General features: G+C 45.6%; 1 protein-coding gene across 1 annotated transcript in view; it reads left to right on the plus strand.

The window, feature by feature from the left end:
- The first annotated feature begins 1,574 nt into the window (after window positions 1-1,574).
- Window positions 1,575-15,256, plus strand: part of LOC144168271 (phospholipid-transporting ATPase ABCA3-like) — a 68,743-nt gene continuing 55,061 nt past the window's right edge. Inside the window, exons 1-4 of the mRNA XM_077697287.1 lie at window positions 1,575-1,724; window positions 4,492-4,751; window positions 5,529-5,631; window positions 11,364-11,473. Coding sequence (XP_077553413.1) covers window positions 4,528-4,751; window positions 5,529-5,631; window positions 11,364-11,473 — 437 coding nt within the window. The 5' untranslated portion in view covers window positions 1,575-1,724; window positions 4,492-4,527. The remainder of the gene's footprint in view (window positions 1,725-4,491; window positions 4,752-5,528; window positions 5,632-11,363; window positions 11,474-15,256) is intronic.

Here is a 15,256-nt window from a genome sequence, read left to right on the forward strand (position 1 = left end):
ATAACTAAACAAACCAACCACCGGTTGTCATGGAGCCAAAGCGGAAATGCTACACAGGTTGGAACTTGTGAAGGAAAATAAAGTCTGAAAAAAAAAACATGGTCATCTGTACTTTACTCCAAATCAGAACAGCGCAAGACAAGTGTAGTAGCCATGGCGTTGCAACGCAACGAAAAGCAAAACAAAAAAACCAGACGAGTCGAGAAGAAACGAGATGAAAACGCTTTATTATGTCATTTATCAGCTAAACAAAAAAAAACAAAAAACAAAATCGGTTTCTGTTCGAGTTAAATGTTCAAGTATCTCAGCATTCATTTCCGCTTCCATGCAGCGAGGTGGAAAACTGCTGGTGGTTCGCTGGCATGAAAACACCTTTCATGTCACTGGCGCGATCAAACATTTATTTATTTATTTATTGGCCTACCTACATTATCTATAAGTCATTGTTGTAAAGGGTGTTATACATGAATAAACCCAACAATCAGAAACACCACCTAATAATAAAGAAAAGAAAGAAAATACTATGTTTGTAGGGATTACAGCAGCTTGCATATATTGAAGTGAGAAATGCCGATTGCAGATTAAAGCGGCACACTCAACAAAATCAGCTCTAGTCTATTAGCAGTTGCACCGAAGTGCTGTCAGAGCGCACCCGAACGTTATTCTGAAGGTGCGTAACAGTACAGTTAGGAACGGCGCTTCACTTTGGCAGTTTTTAGAAAAAGGTACCTTGGAATTCGGATGTGTTCGCTAAACATTCATGAACTTTTAAAAATATCATCAAGTGTTGATATATACGCAGCGGACTTAAGGTAGTTATATCAGTCGGCTAATATTTCCTCACATTTTTGTAGAGTAAACCCCTCGAAAAGGTACCCTGGAGATCATAGTACCCCATGAGACAGAACGTTTTAAATTTGTAACGCTAAGATTATGACTAATTGACTTAGTAAAAAAGCGCACAGAAAGTTTTTGGAGAGCATCCAAGTTATTCATCATTGTTTTAGTTTTCGTGAACCAGACTCAAGAATAGAGCGTAGGCACGCGGCATGGCGGTTTTCCGGAGGCGTGGAGTGTACGCACCTAGCAAGAGTGCACCTTATCCCTTATCCCGCTGCAGCGCCCAAAAATAAATCGCGTTTTTTTTATCTTGGACAGCGGTTCAAAGAAACCGAGGTGCCAGATTGCACACTGCTGCCATGTAGGTTTTGGGGACTACTATGGTGACTTGGACTGTCATATGTAGCTGCACCATCAGGCATTCGACAGGAATTGCTGAGGTGCCTTCAGATTTTTGTGTGTGTTCGCGGTAGAGCTACTAAACTGCCTACATTTTAAGAAAATGATGAAGAATATTACTTTGTTTTTTGAATAAGAATATATTTCTCAATTTTTTTAACTAAGCACGAATGGTTACACACTGCTACGAACTATTATTTGCGTCGTTCCAGAGCTGAAGCGCAACGAAACTTTAATTTATGAAACAAAACTGAGACCTGAACGGGAAACATTATGTTCCAAGACACTGACTAGCTATAGCCAGCCACGTCTGGTGTGCGCATACGCAGCTTCGCCTCCAGTCGTCCAACGAGGTAGAGGCCGCCGTCTCCTGGGTGCTGCCGCAACTGAACCTCGAGCCTTTCAGGGACAGCCTGGTGTCCGACCTGCCCCAGCGGCTACGGAAGGCGCTCTGCGTGGCAATCACCATATGCGGCATCAAGGAGGTGGGCTGCTTCCCTCCCACGTCTCCCACCTCGCTCCGTAAAATTATGCCATGTTAATAACTTCGTCCCGGCCATCGTGCGGAGTGGCACGAGGTCCGGGGCCGCTTACTCGTTCAGCTCCTCTGGCCGTTCCTTCGATTTTGAGCCCGCAGTGCTCGCTGCAAAAAAGGCAACTTTGGCTAGCGTGTTGTTTTCAGCGTTATTTTCGATGTTGTTTATTATTCACCGCCATTTGCGGTGAGCCCGACCAAGGGCGGCGCTGCAAAGCGCGTCTCCATGACGCCCGCTTAAGAATCTGGCATTTTTCGTTTGCTTTTCTCGGCTCGCTCTCCCGGCTGTTTCGTGGCACTCCGTTGACTTTTGATGCTTGTCTTCGCCAGATTTTCCGTATGTGTAACTTGTTATCATAGTGAAAGACTTAAAATCGCATACACTACGTCAAGGCGTTACTTAAAGTATAGTTTTTCATACCGCTCCTTGCCGGCGCCACTCCATTCCTTGCGAGTCAATCCTGTGTGGAGCGCGAAGAGTTGGAGCTGGATGTTTGCTTCTGTATTCAGCAATCTTTCAAACAAAGCGAACAACCAGTATCCAATACCGGCAACAGCCAAAATGCAAGACCAAAACAAATTCCAAGCCTTAGGGGTTGTCGGCTTTGGCACGTGGCATTACGATTCCCGGTAATAGTATGGAAGGTAAAAGCTTTTGCAAACTTGCCGAACGCTCGAATGTATTTTATCAAGGCTTTCATGGCATGAAAGTATGCTGACATGCAATATGGGGTGCAGAAAGTGTAGGATGAGTTCCAAATATTCTACTGTGTGTGTAGGTGCGTGTTGGTTTTACACCAGGCTTCTAACCAGTATGGGACCTTACTGAGCAAAAAGAGTCACGTGCAGGGGAAAAATACAGTAACTTTATGCTCAGATTTGGAAGGATATTTTTGTACATTTACAAAAGCCATACTTTCCAAATATACAGATATGCGTTGAAGTAAAACTGAACGCCAGAGGAGGAGGATGAGGAAGACAAGCAGGAGGATAAAAGCTTTGTTTAACAGTGAAATCGAGCTGGTAAGTGTGCTGGCTCCTCAGTCCAGCACAAGATAGTAAGAGTAATTTTCTACATTTGGTAGAATGCCATTTCGAGTGCGCCAGGATTTGTCCTTTACGGCCGAAAAGCTTGAAAAAAAAAAATAGAGCTGCTTGTACATATCCATCTTTTTTGATTCTTAATTGTAGTGGGAACCGGTCCGTATACCATTTCTTGCGTTCGTTAGCGTGTATCCCCATCCTTCAACACTGTAATCACGTCATAACTGTGCGGGTTGAGAGTCAGGTCGTTATGGTAACGATGGCAAGTATAAAAATTCTGGGCAAAAAAGCCGCTTCGAGTACTCTGGACAACTTGTCTGCGCCATTTCGCAGTGGCGTAGCAGAAATATTTACATTGCATATTGCATGTGAATTATTAACAATGCATCGTGCGGATATGCAAATTCTTACATGCAGCCATAACGAAAACCAATTTGTGAAAAAGGTACCGTATGCCTTACAGCCTGAGCAAAATATCCAGACGAACGTGTTGAGTCTCCCAAGAACCCCCAAACTCCGTAATAAGACATTTGGGGCTACGAAGAAAAAGAATGCGCAGGGCACAAAAAAAATATTCATGTGATACAAGTTAACAAAAGCAACATAAATAGGAGACAACTAGTTTATTTCCCGCTGTGCGATACGCGTGCAATGGCCCCCTGCCTGGTGCGTAGCATTTGACTGTTGAGTCTTCATAAGAGCATCTCAAAAATACTTTAGGCAAGCCTACGCATTTGGATACTTATCGAGAAGCTCTGAGCACTGAACCTCGTGAATAAGAGAGGAAGGGCGAGCTAACACAATTATCTGACTGATGCTCTGTCTGAAGAACGTTTGTCTCTCGCACCTCGTATGTAAACACCTATAAATAAAGCACATAAAATGGTAGTCCCAAGCATGGACAAACCAGGGCATTTAATGTTCACTACAACCACGAAAGAATAATGAGCGGAATCACTATACCAAACAGTTCAGAACTTCTCAGCACCTAACGGTTGCAGTAACCGAACTACAGGCTAAATGGGCGCAACGCTCTGAAGTAGCGGAACGAAGTGCCCGAAAGGTCCCTGAACTTGACGTCATGACACCAGTGGAAAGGCTTTAGCAAAATAGAGAGAGTGTTGCCGGAGTGCACATCGGTGGCTTTTTCCACGCGCTCGCGTAGTCCGGAATGTTAAGTGCCCGCCTGTACGTATGGATGAATTTTGAAGCGAGGATGTTATTGCACCTTTACCAGTATCGTTCTTGTCTACCCAAGGAAAACGCGAGAACATACTTCGCTACCATGATTCGGTTGTGTGCGGCTAGAGCTGGCAATGGGATGTATCTCGTCAATCGAGAGGCAGTGACTCGGGTATTTCCACGAACGACGTACAGCCCCCCGCCCGTTTTCATGCAGAGCAATTGGCAGGCATTCGATAAAGGTGCATAGGAAGAATGCTGCCCATTTGGGCATCCGTTTTGGCACCCCATCAACATTTGTGCTCAGACGAAAAGCCCGTCCTCTGGTGACTCTCACTCTGGCGTCTGTCCCTTCGTTTTCAGAGAACCCTAGCTGCTGCAGCTCTACAACAGTGATGTCGTACCAGCTTTGCTACACCATAAAGTGAAAAGCGCTTGGTGGAATGCATTTTCATTGAACGCGTTTTTTTCGCGCTCCTACCCACCCGCAGACGCCGCTCCTGATCTTCGCTGAGCCGACTAAGTTGATGGACCCCAAGAATCGGCACGAAGTTTGGGAAGTTCTGGCCCGCGTCAGCCGCCGCAGCGCCGTCCTCGTCGCCACGCAGAGCATCGAGGAAGCAGAGGTCTTGGCCGACCGGCTCATCATCATGCGCGACGGCCGAGTGGTCTGCGCCGGCTCGCCTATGTGGCTCAAGACGCAGTTCGATTCCGGCTACTTCCTCCGTTTCACCAAGCTACCGAACTTCAGGTTTGATTGGATTGAGGATTTAATGCGAGGTTCTATGCGGCGAAGCTATACCTTGGCTGTGAGTAGACTGGGACATGTAAAACCCAACTGCGCTGAAATCTGGACGAAGGTGATATTAGATCCTAGTTTGCGTCGAAAAAAGTGCCGCAAAGTATAATCGAATTCGCGACTTTTTGATAGGTAGCCTGCCGCATTATTCCTTTAACCACAAGCGGCTGCGCGATGTCTAATTCCTGTAAGATAAAACAATGATTGATATATTTACCCTACAAAAATAAGTAGTAATACATTGACTTCTTTACGATAGAGGCAGCATATGAACATGTCTGGATGGCAGAAATCAAGGAGATTTTCCGCATCTCATAGGTGCCTTGTGCCCTCTAAATATAAGTTTATATTGTGTTTTTAGGATGTCTTATAGTCAGCCTATCACGTTTTCTGAAATAGGTCAACCTAAGAACAAGAGCAGGAGTTTTTTCTTGGTCGCGCGAAACTCGGCCCTAACGCTTTGCGTGTATGTATTAATTTTTATGTTTGAAAACAAGTTCTTCCCACCTTGGTTTTCTGAAAAAGCTAAGCCGGGGCTGTGAAGGGTGCCGAATTATATAGGCCAACTTTGCAGACCCTATCGCTTCGAAGATTCCGGTATTCGCGTGCCACTGTCGAAGCAGAAATGAGTTTGCAGTAACAGCCCGGACACTATTCCGATACAAGCGTGGGTCCCATCACTGCAGCTATGCAAATAGAACAATTCTGCCGGACCTTTATCGTCCGCAGGGGCAATGACGTGAAGCGTGTCGTCCAGTACCACATGGGACAGGGTGAACCAACGCGGAATACCAAGGTTGAAATGGTGTTCAACTTGAGCGACGCTAGAGAGGTAAGTTTGGAAATTGGGGAAGAGAGCGGGTGTTTCGGAATTTCGGAACTTGAGCGAAGTAATTTACCTGAGATTGAATCTCGAGGAAATTTTCTTCAATGTTTGATATGTGCGTTTTTGTTTAGTTTTATGGCCGACCCGCAAAGAAAGGAGGAGCAGCAAATAAACTTAATAATGCCTTTATTTCCATCTACAATGATGTAGGAAGAGAGGGGAAAAAAGCTAATCTGGTTAGCTTGACGGCGCTCCCTCCTCCTCGAATAAAACATTGATAATTCAAGAGGCACGCAGCACAGCACAAAGCGTAAAAAAAGGAAGTAACAAAAAAAGCGATGGCGCTGAATTTACAGTCGTTCAGAAAAAAAGAAACAGAAAAAAAAGTTAAATGGAAATCGGCCGCGACATTCACAAACGCTTTCTTTAACACTGGAAGAACTAGCAGGCTAGTAAAACAGCGAAGCAAAATATAAAAAAACAACAAAAACCACCTTCAGGAAAAACATCCATTTCACACCACAACGTAGGGTTGTTACGAACAGTTCAAAACTGGAACTAAACATAAACAAGAAAACACTTTTTTGCTTGGCAACGCAGCGTTGATAGTAGACCAGCGCACGTTTCAGAAATATACAAACAACGTTAGCAACATTAAAATGCTTTTTACACAGAAAACCAGTTTTGACCGTGAGATAGCGAAAAGGAACAAACCATCGATTGCACTCAATACAACAAAACAGAAATAGACAAGAGCCACGATTAGCTTTCTTTACGGCTGCAAATAAACACTCGTAAATCCCTTTTCTTCGCAGTATTCAAATTTATATTTGAATTGAATCTCTTTCACTTTGTTCACACTCTGAGTGAGTGAGTGAGTGAGTCAGTGAGTCAGTAAGGGAGCGAGCGAAAGATGGAGCAAGTGAAACAATATACAAAGAGAACGGATAACGACTCTTTATTAGGGCTTCAAGTGGGTGGTCGCCTTAGTTACAGTGTTCACTATTGGAGGCGAAGCACCTTGGGGGCACGGGCTGACGGCGTCTCATGTCGGCATCTCACGTCGTCAAGGCAAATCAAGCTGTGAAACGATCGTCAAAAAACGAGCGTATTATGTGCAAAACCGGTTCAAAATGACCTATCATGATTGAAACTGATTTAAAAATTGTAAACGCCAGGCTTTCCTACGAAATGCATATTTCGCAGCATGCTTCGGCTTGTGATACGAAGACAACTTACGGCCAGCTGTGTGTAATTTATTTTCTTAAATCCGCTTCAACGCAAGAGAGGGCGCCACCGCCTTAGCTAGCTCACGATCGCTTCACCCACCGGCGCTTCTCCGCCACCGAATCAGCAGTCGCCGTGTGTTAAGTGAGATACTTACAATCTTTGAATACATTTACACACTGGATGCTTCATTCTTTCTTAGTTTTCATGTTAGCGGAGATGAACCGGAATTTTGGAGCCACATGGACAATTTGGTCAAATGTTTCCACCACAGAACAGTGAGGAAGAACCAAGAAAACAAGACCGGTACTGACTTTCAACTACTTTACTCGTTAAAACGCAGACAGCTTATATATGCGTCAATTTTGATGAATCACCAAAAACAAACACAAAGAATGCATAAACCACACACGGCGCTCTGCTACGAACGTGGACAGGTCTGTTCAAGCGAAAAGTTTAGTTCCTTACCCGACCGGGCCAGGGATGGCACACTGACTCAGTAGTTTGGCAATTCCAGCAGCTCCAATAAGTTCTCGTACTTCCTTTTTGTGGTGCCTTGCAAAGTTACGGGTGCGTGAAAATCATAGAGTGCAGCCGCAGTCACGGCAGTGGGTGGCAAGGTGGCCATTCACATTTCGTTTCACTTTGTATTCATGCTCGCAAAGCCTGTATTCGTGCATGGGCCTGCTTGCCCCACGCACTCCATCGCAATCCAGCAGTATCGAATGCAGAACGCCGTGATTAGACATCGGAAACCGATTTTTGTGCTTTATCCAGCAGGTACGAGGCTCGCTCGTGCCTCCGTTGACACGTTTGCACAGCGCTTCCCATTTGTTGGGCGAAGAGAACACGTCGCCTACGTTTCACGGCGAGTGACCTTTTTGAGGTGGTGGGAAATGTTATGTATGTATGGTTCGACGAGTACATTTTTGTTTTTAATTTCGATGGGGCCTCCTTCAATTATCGCGTTGCTCAAATGCTTTTCAAGCGCTCTGAGATGGACACGACCAGATGGGAAGAGTACCCCACTGCCGAAACGTGGTTCACTTGCTGATTAATGTTGAAACCCATAAAATGATGGGAAACGTACCCCACTTCCGACAGGTTGTTTGCTTGTTGAGTAAGGTTGGAACGCATGAATGACAGCAATATTTTTTCACGGCATCGCTCAAATACAGGTTAGTGAGAGCCCTATTTACGAGGTTTGAGTTTGGCGAACTGTGCGGCAGAAGTGGTTTGTTGTTCTAGGCTCATACTTCCAGCCGACGTACGTGATCAACAGAAAACGTGAGCCTCAGGTCCAAGAACCTCATTGAGGAGTTCTCTGGATGCTTGTGGGTGACCGCGAGCTCTTACAGGCAACGTCGGAAGTTCCCGAGAACATCGGAAACATCATGTGGACGTCATCATGCGGAACTTCCGTGAAGAAATCATGTTATCAATATGTGCGTTCCAGGGTTATTCAGCAATTGTACCACCTGTCCGCAGGGGGTTGTCCTTCCTATCTGGCCGTGTACGTCGCAGCGCGCTTGAAAAAGCTTTTAAGCAAAGCACAAATTCAACTAGGCTCCAACAAAAAGGAAAAGAAAGGTAGTTGTCATAAAATAACTTGACACCGTGTCACACCGTGTCCAATATTCGTCGCCGTGGAAACGTTAACGTCGTGCTGATTGCTCCCAACAAATTCTAAGCGCTGTGCAAACGTGTCAACAGAGGCACCAGGTAGCCCCGGAAATACTCGATAAAGCCCAAAAATCGCTATGTTGTGTGTAATCAGGGGGTACTGTATTTTATACTCCTAGACTGCGATAGAGTGCAAACCTATGCATGAATGGTACGCTTCACGGGAATGACTTCAACACGAACCAAACTGTGAGTGTCCACTTTGGCACCCACTTCCGTGATTGCGGCTGCACTCCAGAGTTTGCACGCGCCCGTATCTTGGCAAGGCACCACAACAAGGAGGTACGAGAGAATATTGGAGCTGCTGGAATTGCCAGGCTAGAAAAAACTCCCCCGTGCGCCTTCTGTAGCCCTGTCCGGAAAAGAACTAAACTTTTGTAGGGGACATTGTTGTGAACGTTGATAGCCAAGTGCTTTATGCATTCCTTGCGTTTGGTTTTTGTGTTTTTGTCAGCCATGATGCATATATAAGCTCTCTAAGTTGTGTTTTCCAGAGTAAAGAAGCCGAGAGTCAGCGCTCGCCTTCTTTGGTTCTTCCTTCATCCTTGTTCTTTTGCGCTGCAAAAGTTTGATCATTTATGACGAAAACCCCAACCTAATCTCAGTGACACTTTTCTTTCTGAGATGTGACGCCCAGCATGCCACGCTGACTCAAGTGCATCTTAGTTGTGGGAATGTAATTGAAATGAGTTTGCCTAGCTGGACACAGGCTTTTATTGCGGAGGGCATGCACTATGAGAATATTACAAGGGACCCTGCGGAAGTACAAGCAGCATGTGGGTTTGGTCTGGCTCGGGCGGTGGTTCATGCTGTTTCAAAAGACGTAAGTGTTTGATTAAAAACTGCTGTGTGAGTCTAAGTTGATTAAGGATCTGTTTAGTGTGAACCGAATCCTCGGCGTGATATACGGTGCTCAAACAAAGGTTGCCGGATGAAGCGGGTTTCCTATTGTTGTTCTGACACCCAAGTGCGCCTTGCAGTTCATATTGTGCTGATCGTTGAGTGTGTACTGATTTAAAATGTCAGCAGTGTCCTTGCGTTGTGTGATGTGATTTCTTCGTTGGTCGACCTCTTGCGATACCGTAAGTATGCATTGTTCGCATTAAAGAAAACTCGTGAGATAAAAGTGGAATTCGACATCGTCAAGGTTTATGTCTAACCACACGAAACACAGAGGGAAAAAGCACAGGGTGTACTATTTTTTAGAGATACCCGTTGCAACTTATTCCAATTCTGCGCTTTATTCCTCATCCTTCGCCTATTTTCGCTGCACCACTTCAGCATGAATACCACCCAAATCGTCTAACAAACCGCTTTGTTCTGATCAGCAACATTAATACGCGTGTCGGCGAGGATAGCAAAGAACCTTTGTCCAGAACTAATGATACCACTTCCCGCCATCTATATCTACATGAACGTAGTAGGCGTCCAGATGGGGGATGTGGGAGCGTTTTGAAAATGGGTTTCTGAAGGCGTACAGCATGTCGACAAGACGTCTCAAGAGTGTCGACTGGGATGCGCGGGTTTCAGGAACAGATCCATAGAGCTGCCAGCGCGTATTGTGCGTAAGAAATGGTGATCCACGATTGAGTTGGAATCAGGGGGTTACGCTGCAAAAACGCCCAGCTTCTTAAGGATCTGTTGCTCTTGCTTTGAACACGGTAGTTTTGAAATTGACTGACCAAGGGCACACCTTAATACAGTTATCTACAGTGTGGCCGTTCAAACAAAAGCATCATTGCTCTGCTGTTGTCGTGTCCAAGGGCTACTGGAGCAAACTTCGCACGAGATCGTCTCGATTCACCTTTCTTTTTTAGTGAAGTTGGGACGCCGGATGGCTGCTTTCATACCTTTGCTTGAGGGCCTCGACCTGTAGACTTCACTTCCGACTTTAGGGAAGTTCAGATGTCGAAGGACTGGTTTACTGGCCTTGTGCATAAAGGCTTCAAACTACAGCCTTTAGTGAGGAATGTGACACGTGATATGAAAAAAGTGATGGTAAGTGAATCACAGTGACCTACAGCGTCTGCTTTTTGACGCCTGCGGCGAGGTTGATAATTCTCTTTATGATCAGTATGACTTCCTCACCTAGCCCCTGAAGGATCGCAATACGGGATACAGGCTTGTCATTCATCCGAAATTTAAAGCCAATAATACGGAACCGTGATTTCCAAGGAACAGGCACATCAAGGTGAAGGCCGGTGGTATATTTAAAGATCATTTGGCTATGCTTAGTTACAAGGGTCACCTTGATTTGTTTTGTTTGACAGCAGCTGAAGCTCGCGCTGTGCGGCTGTGGAGCCGTTAAGATGTTTTCTTGGGCATGTTGGAAGATGATTTTGTTGTCTTTACCTCGAAGTGCACGCTTTTCCTCTTTGGTCCCCCGAAAACCTTGATTACATCAGGCGTAAGTTTTTTGAGGAATACTCGAATTCAATGTTAGCTGCATGCCGAAAATTTTCTCTACGAAATGGCTCCACTTGGATGCTGGAAGGTACACTCACTAAAGAAAAATGAAGATGCATGCTCATCGTGGCATGCATGCAGCTAAGGCACGGTAAAGTTTCATTTTGTACCAAGATTGAGATAACATTAAATGTTGAACCTGGGCCTTTTTAATACCGGCGAGGATTGCTACTTCCCGGTATCTGCATAATGAAGAAATTACACTGTGCGCATGTTTCATTCTGAATCAGATATACATTACGCAATTCAAAAAAGTCACAAACCCTCTCGCCGTACCACTCCGCACAGAAGCCTTTAAATACTTCGGTGCGTTTCTTGTTAATCTCGTACGCTTGTATACGCTTGTCTCCATATCTTCGCAGTACACCAACCGCATGGCCGCAATGCTTCACTACTTGGGGAAGAGGCGCTCGCTTCTCGGAATCGCTTCCATGAGTCTTACCTCATGCACTTTGGAGGACATCTACATCAGGTAAACCCAAAATTCTTCCTATCCTTTTTAATGAAAATAGTTATAAAGAACGTAAAACAGGATAAAGCACTAGACTGTTGCATATACAAGCACCTCTTTTTTAACATTGTAGAAATTCTTAGCCCGAAGTAAGAAAAAAGGTTTCCTGCCACCATGGCGTGCCAAGCAGTGAAAAAGCGGTGTTTCAAGTTTAATATAAAACCAAACCTTTTTTCTGTTCATTTCGCAAGCTCATTTACAAGTTGTGGTGCCCAGTCCTTATTATAAGCCACTGGAACACGGAGAGCCGTCCTGAGAATTATTTCAAACGAAGAACCGAGATAATTATAATGGGGCTTTGAAAGTTGCACTTGTAGCTACGCAAACACACCGTCGGACGTCCTGAGAACAGCTCACAGTGTTACGTGTTCATCACGAGCCCGAAGAAGCGATGGCGACAAGGATGAAATCGCTAAATCGCTAATCGCGAATAACACGGTGACAAGGTTTTGCGTGGGAACAAGGCGGTTCACCTCGGACAAAGCAGAAGCATTGCGCGCGTTCACCGTTCATCCCCACTGAGATATCTGGCGCTCGCTCTTGGAAACGGGTTCTCAAAGGCCACTGAACTCACCAATCGTGTCTTTGTAACACGCGACAATAGGCTCAACAGAAAATTTACTGAGCAGGTGTGATGAATAACGAGGTAGTGCCACTGATACTTCTACAGGAACTTCTCAGTGATACCAGGGTCACAAAGGGCGCCCAAATTCACACCAGGGAGCCAGATAAACGCCCTGAATCAGCAGCAACGTTCTCTTGGCGATACTTCTGCCACAACTGCTTTTGAGCTCTGAAAACTCGAGTGGCTGGTGAAATTTGTCCGCATGCTCATGGTCATCATAAAGTGGTTCCCATTCCGCAAGATGTCGCCGGTAGGGAAGACTGGTGCACAGAGAGCACGAGGGTTCACTTTCATTTGGGAAAAAACAGAGAATTCACCGTGGCTTTCGCGGCGGCGTTGAACGCATACTTTATATTGGTAAACGTTGTATAGGTTGCCTATTGGTTCTACTCTTGCGGAGTCTTTCAGTGCTTGTCTTGTCACGAAACTCCGGCCGCCATTCCACACAGGGACAAAAGCTGGAGCTAGGACCGCCGCTGTTAGTGTGGGAGCGTTCCATGGGAACACCCGCGCTCAGAGCTTTTGGTCGCAGCTGCATAGCCGGTTTCAAGCCATTGTTTATCGGGCATGAAACCGCTAATGTTCTGTCATCACCCCATTTAGCTTGAGATACGATAAGGTTGGTGTATTCACTCGTGATAGAAGCTGATTTCGCTTATCTTCGCATAATACCAAGGCCCGGATGGAGGCAGTCTTGCTGACGGAGCATTAGTTGAAGTCGGAAGACGACACTATATTCCAGACCCTGCGAGAGCGTGACGATAAACTCCGCTCCACACTTTGAAGGCAAGGCCGCAGAGCGCCTGCTATGGGGGTGGATGCGGCGCGGATGCGCGTCCTTGCGTAGTCATGCGTTTCGCTTTCGGCAGCCGGGCTGTTATTTTTCGTAAGACCCATTCGGGGCGACGCTTTTGTAGCGTTTTTTCCGCCGCAATGACCAGTCTACAGCTAAACAGGCCAACTTACCGGCTGTTGAGTCTGTGTTTTTTGTGTTATGTGTAATCGCCCAGGCAAAAAGGTTTCTAAAGGTTTTGATACAGTGAACAATTGAAGCTTATTTTGTTTGAATGATAAATAAAAACCAGGGAGCAACGAATAAACTATTTCGAGTTACGGTAGATTAACACGCCGGGAACATATGCCCCAACGCCTGCCCAATGAAAACGTATGCAATGCCGCAGATGTGTCATCGGCTCGCACGAGGTGTTACGAAATTGTCGTCTCGCGGTGCGTTACCGACAATTGGATCGCAGCTACCGAACGCTAGGAAACTGGCATGCCTGCAAGTACTCAAGGGCGCGCACCGTGTTGGTTTTGGGCAGCAGAAGCCGTGCCTACAGAGTGCGCAGGGGTGGTTTTTCGCCTCGCGTTCGCGTGGTTCTGAATATTGTGTCACCGCCTGTACGTGCTGCTGCAGCTGGTTATCCCCCGCAAGGGAGCGTAATAGTGTGCTTTCTTTAACATGTTACCTCTTCGGTTTCTGACACTGCCGATACCGCAAAGTTAGAAACTCGCAAATTTGAGCGTCGCAGCGAGGCCTCGGCAGTGCCAATGACGCTAGTTATTATATGCAATCCGACCGTTTACGCTGCCGGAGCTCACCGTGGGTTCAGTACAGAAAAGAAGCTATTGATTTTTTTATGTTTACGGTTTATCGAAGTTAACTTCAGCCGTGCGTCTATCCCGTAGAGCTTCGGCAAAATTTAAAAGCGGTAATAAAGAAGTTTTCATCACTTGTGTGTCGCGAATGCAAGCTAATATTTAGAAACTAAACTAGCGAAACCTCAATTTTGCAGCGACATTGCGTTAGTTTTTATGCACGTAACTTCAACAGGGTAATTCTACGCAGGCACTGCACTAAGGAAAAGGTGTCTCACCTAATAGAGTTTTAGCATAGCGGCTAGCGGAGCCTCACGCCACAGCGGCGGGCTACCTTGACACTTCTGCGCATGCGCGCGCGGGCACGGCGAAGAGGTCACCCCGCACGGTAAGTAACTCGCGGGGTGGCGAGCGCCGACCCACCGAGCTGCTTCACCCTATCGGGCTACTTCACCTTAACGGACAAATCCGCAAGTGCCCAGTCGAGTCGCGGTACTCGCCGCCGTGGCGTTACCGGACGCTTCCCGCTATCCTAAAACTCTCTAATGTGCAGGCACGCAAGGCCCCGCGCAAAGGTCCGTTTTTCAAATGCGTTGAGCTCTCGGACGTGGGTCACATACGGGACAAATCCGACCATGACTACGATTTTGCATGCTTCCTATTAAGAGCCCGTGTTTCTGTGACAGACTGCGCTTGCAAGGTGCAATGTGATGAAGATAGAAGCGGTGGTACTTACTGAAGTTTGAAGTTTGAGTTTATTTCGCTTATTATGCAATGTCTTTCTACGCCTTCCCACAGAAGCACTCGCACTGGAGCTTGTATTTTGGAAACGCAGCTTAGTTCACACAAACCGCAATCGCCCAATCAGCTTACAACAATAAACAGAAAGTAGTTAATAGTGCAATTGAATACAATAAATATACTTGGGCTATGCAAACGAAAAACAGAAACGTAAAGAACCTACAGAATGACCTAAAAATTACGAAATAGCGTGCTTTTTATCATTGGCAACCGAAAAAAGAACACACACAAAAAACAGACAAAGCAATACACAACATTTAAAATAGGATTACAGAATGATGGCACACACTATTCTATGTTTGATTGCGTTCAAGAATTCACACATTTTTTGTTTGCACACTCAAGCTACTGTACAATACTCGGAAATTCATTAAAGTAAAAACGTACATAACAGGCTAGTGATCTTTTACTGTTCCCCATGTAAACTTTAGTCCTGTCAAATGGTCCATATGACGGAGATCTCGAGTTTGTGTGCTTTTTACTTTGTGTTCGTTTGCACAAGGTGTTTTGTGAGCAATGTAGCTGCCATACGTTCTTGCACTGTCATCATAGTGATTACTCGGTATATCTCTAATGGCTGCCATTTTGCAAGTGGCGCCATTAAAGACGTTTTTTAGAACATGTAATTTCTCCTTTGAAGCTCATTCACACATCATTGGAATCATCTATAAATCAATCATATATGATGAACGGTAAAGAATCCGTGTTTTAGTGTCCTT

Source organism: Haemaphysalis longicornis, unplaced genomic scaffold, assembly GCF_048455015.1.
Source record: "Haemaphysalis longicornis isolate Haplotype H1 unplaced genomic scaffold, Haemaphysalis longicornis Haplotype H1 scaffold_2, whole genome shotgun sequence".
NCBI lineage: Eukaryota > Metazoa > Arthropoda > Arachnida > Ixodida > Ixodidae > Haemaphysalis > Haemaphysalis longicornis.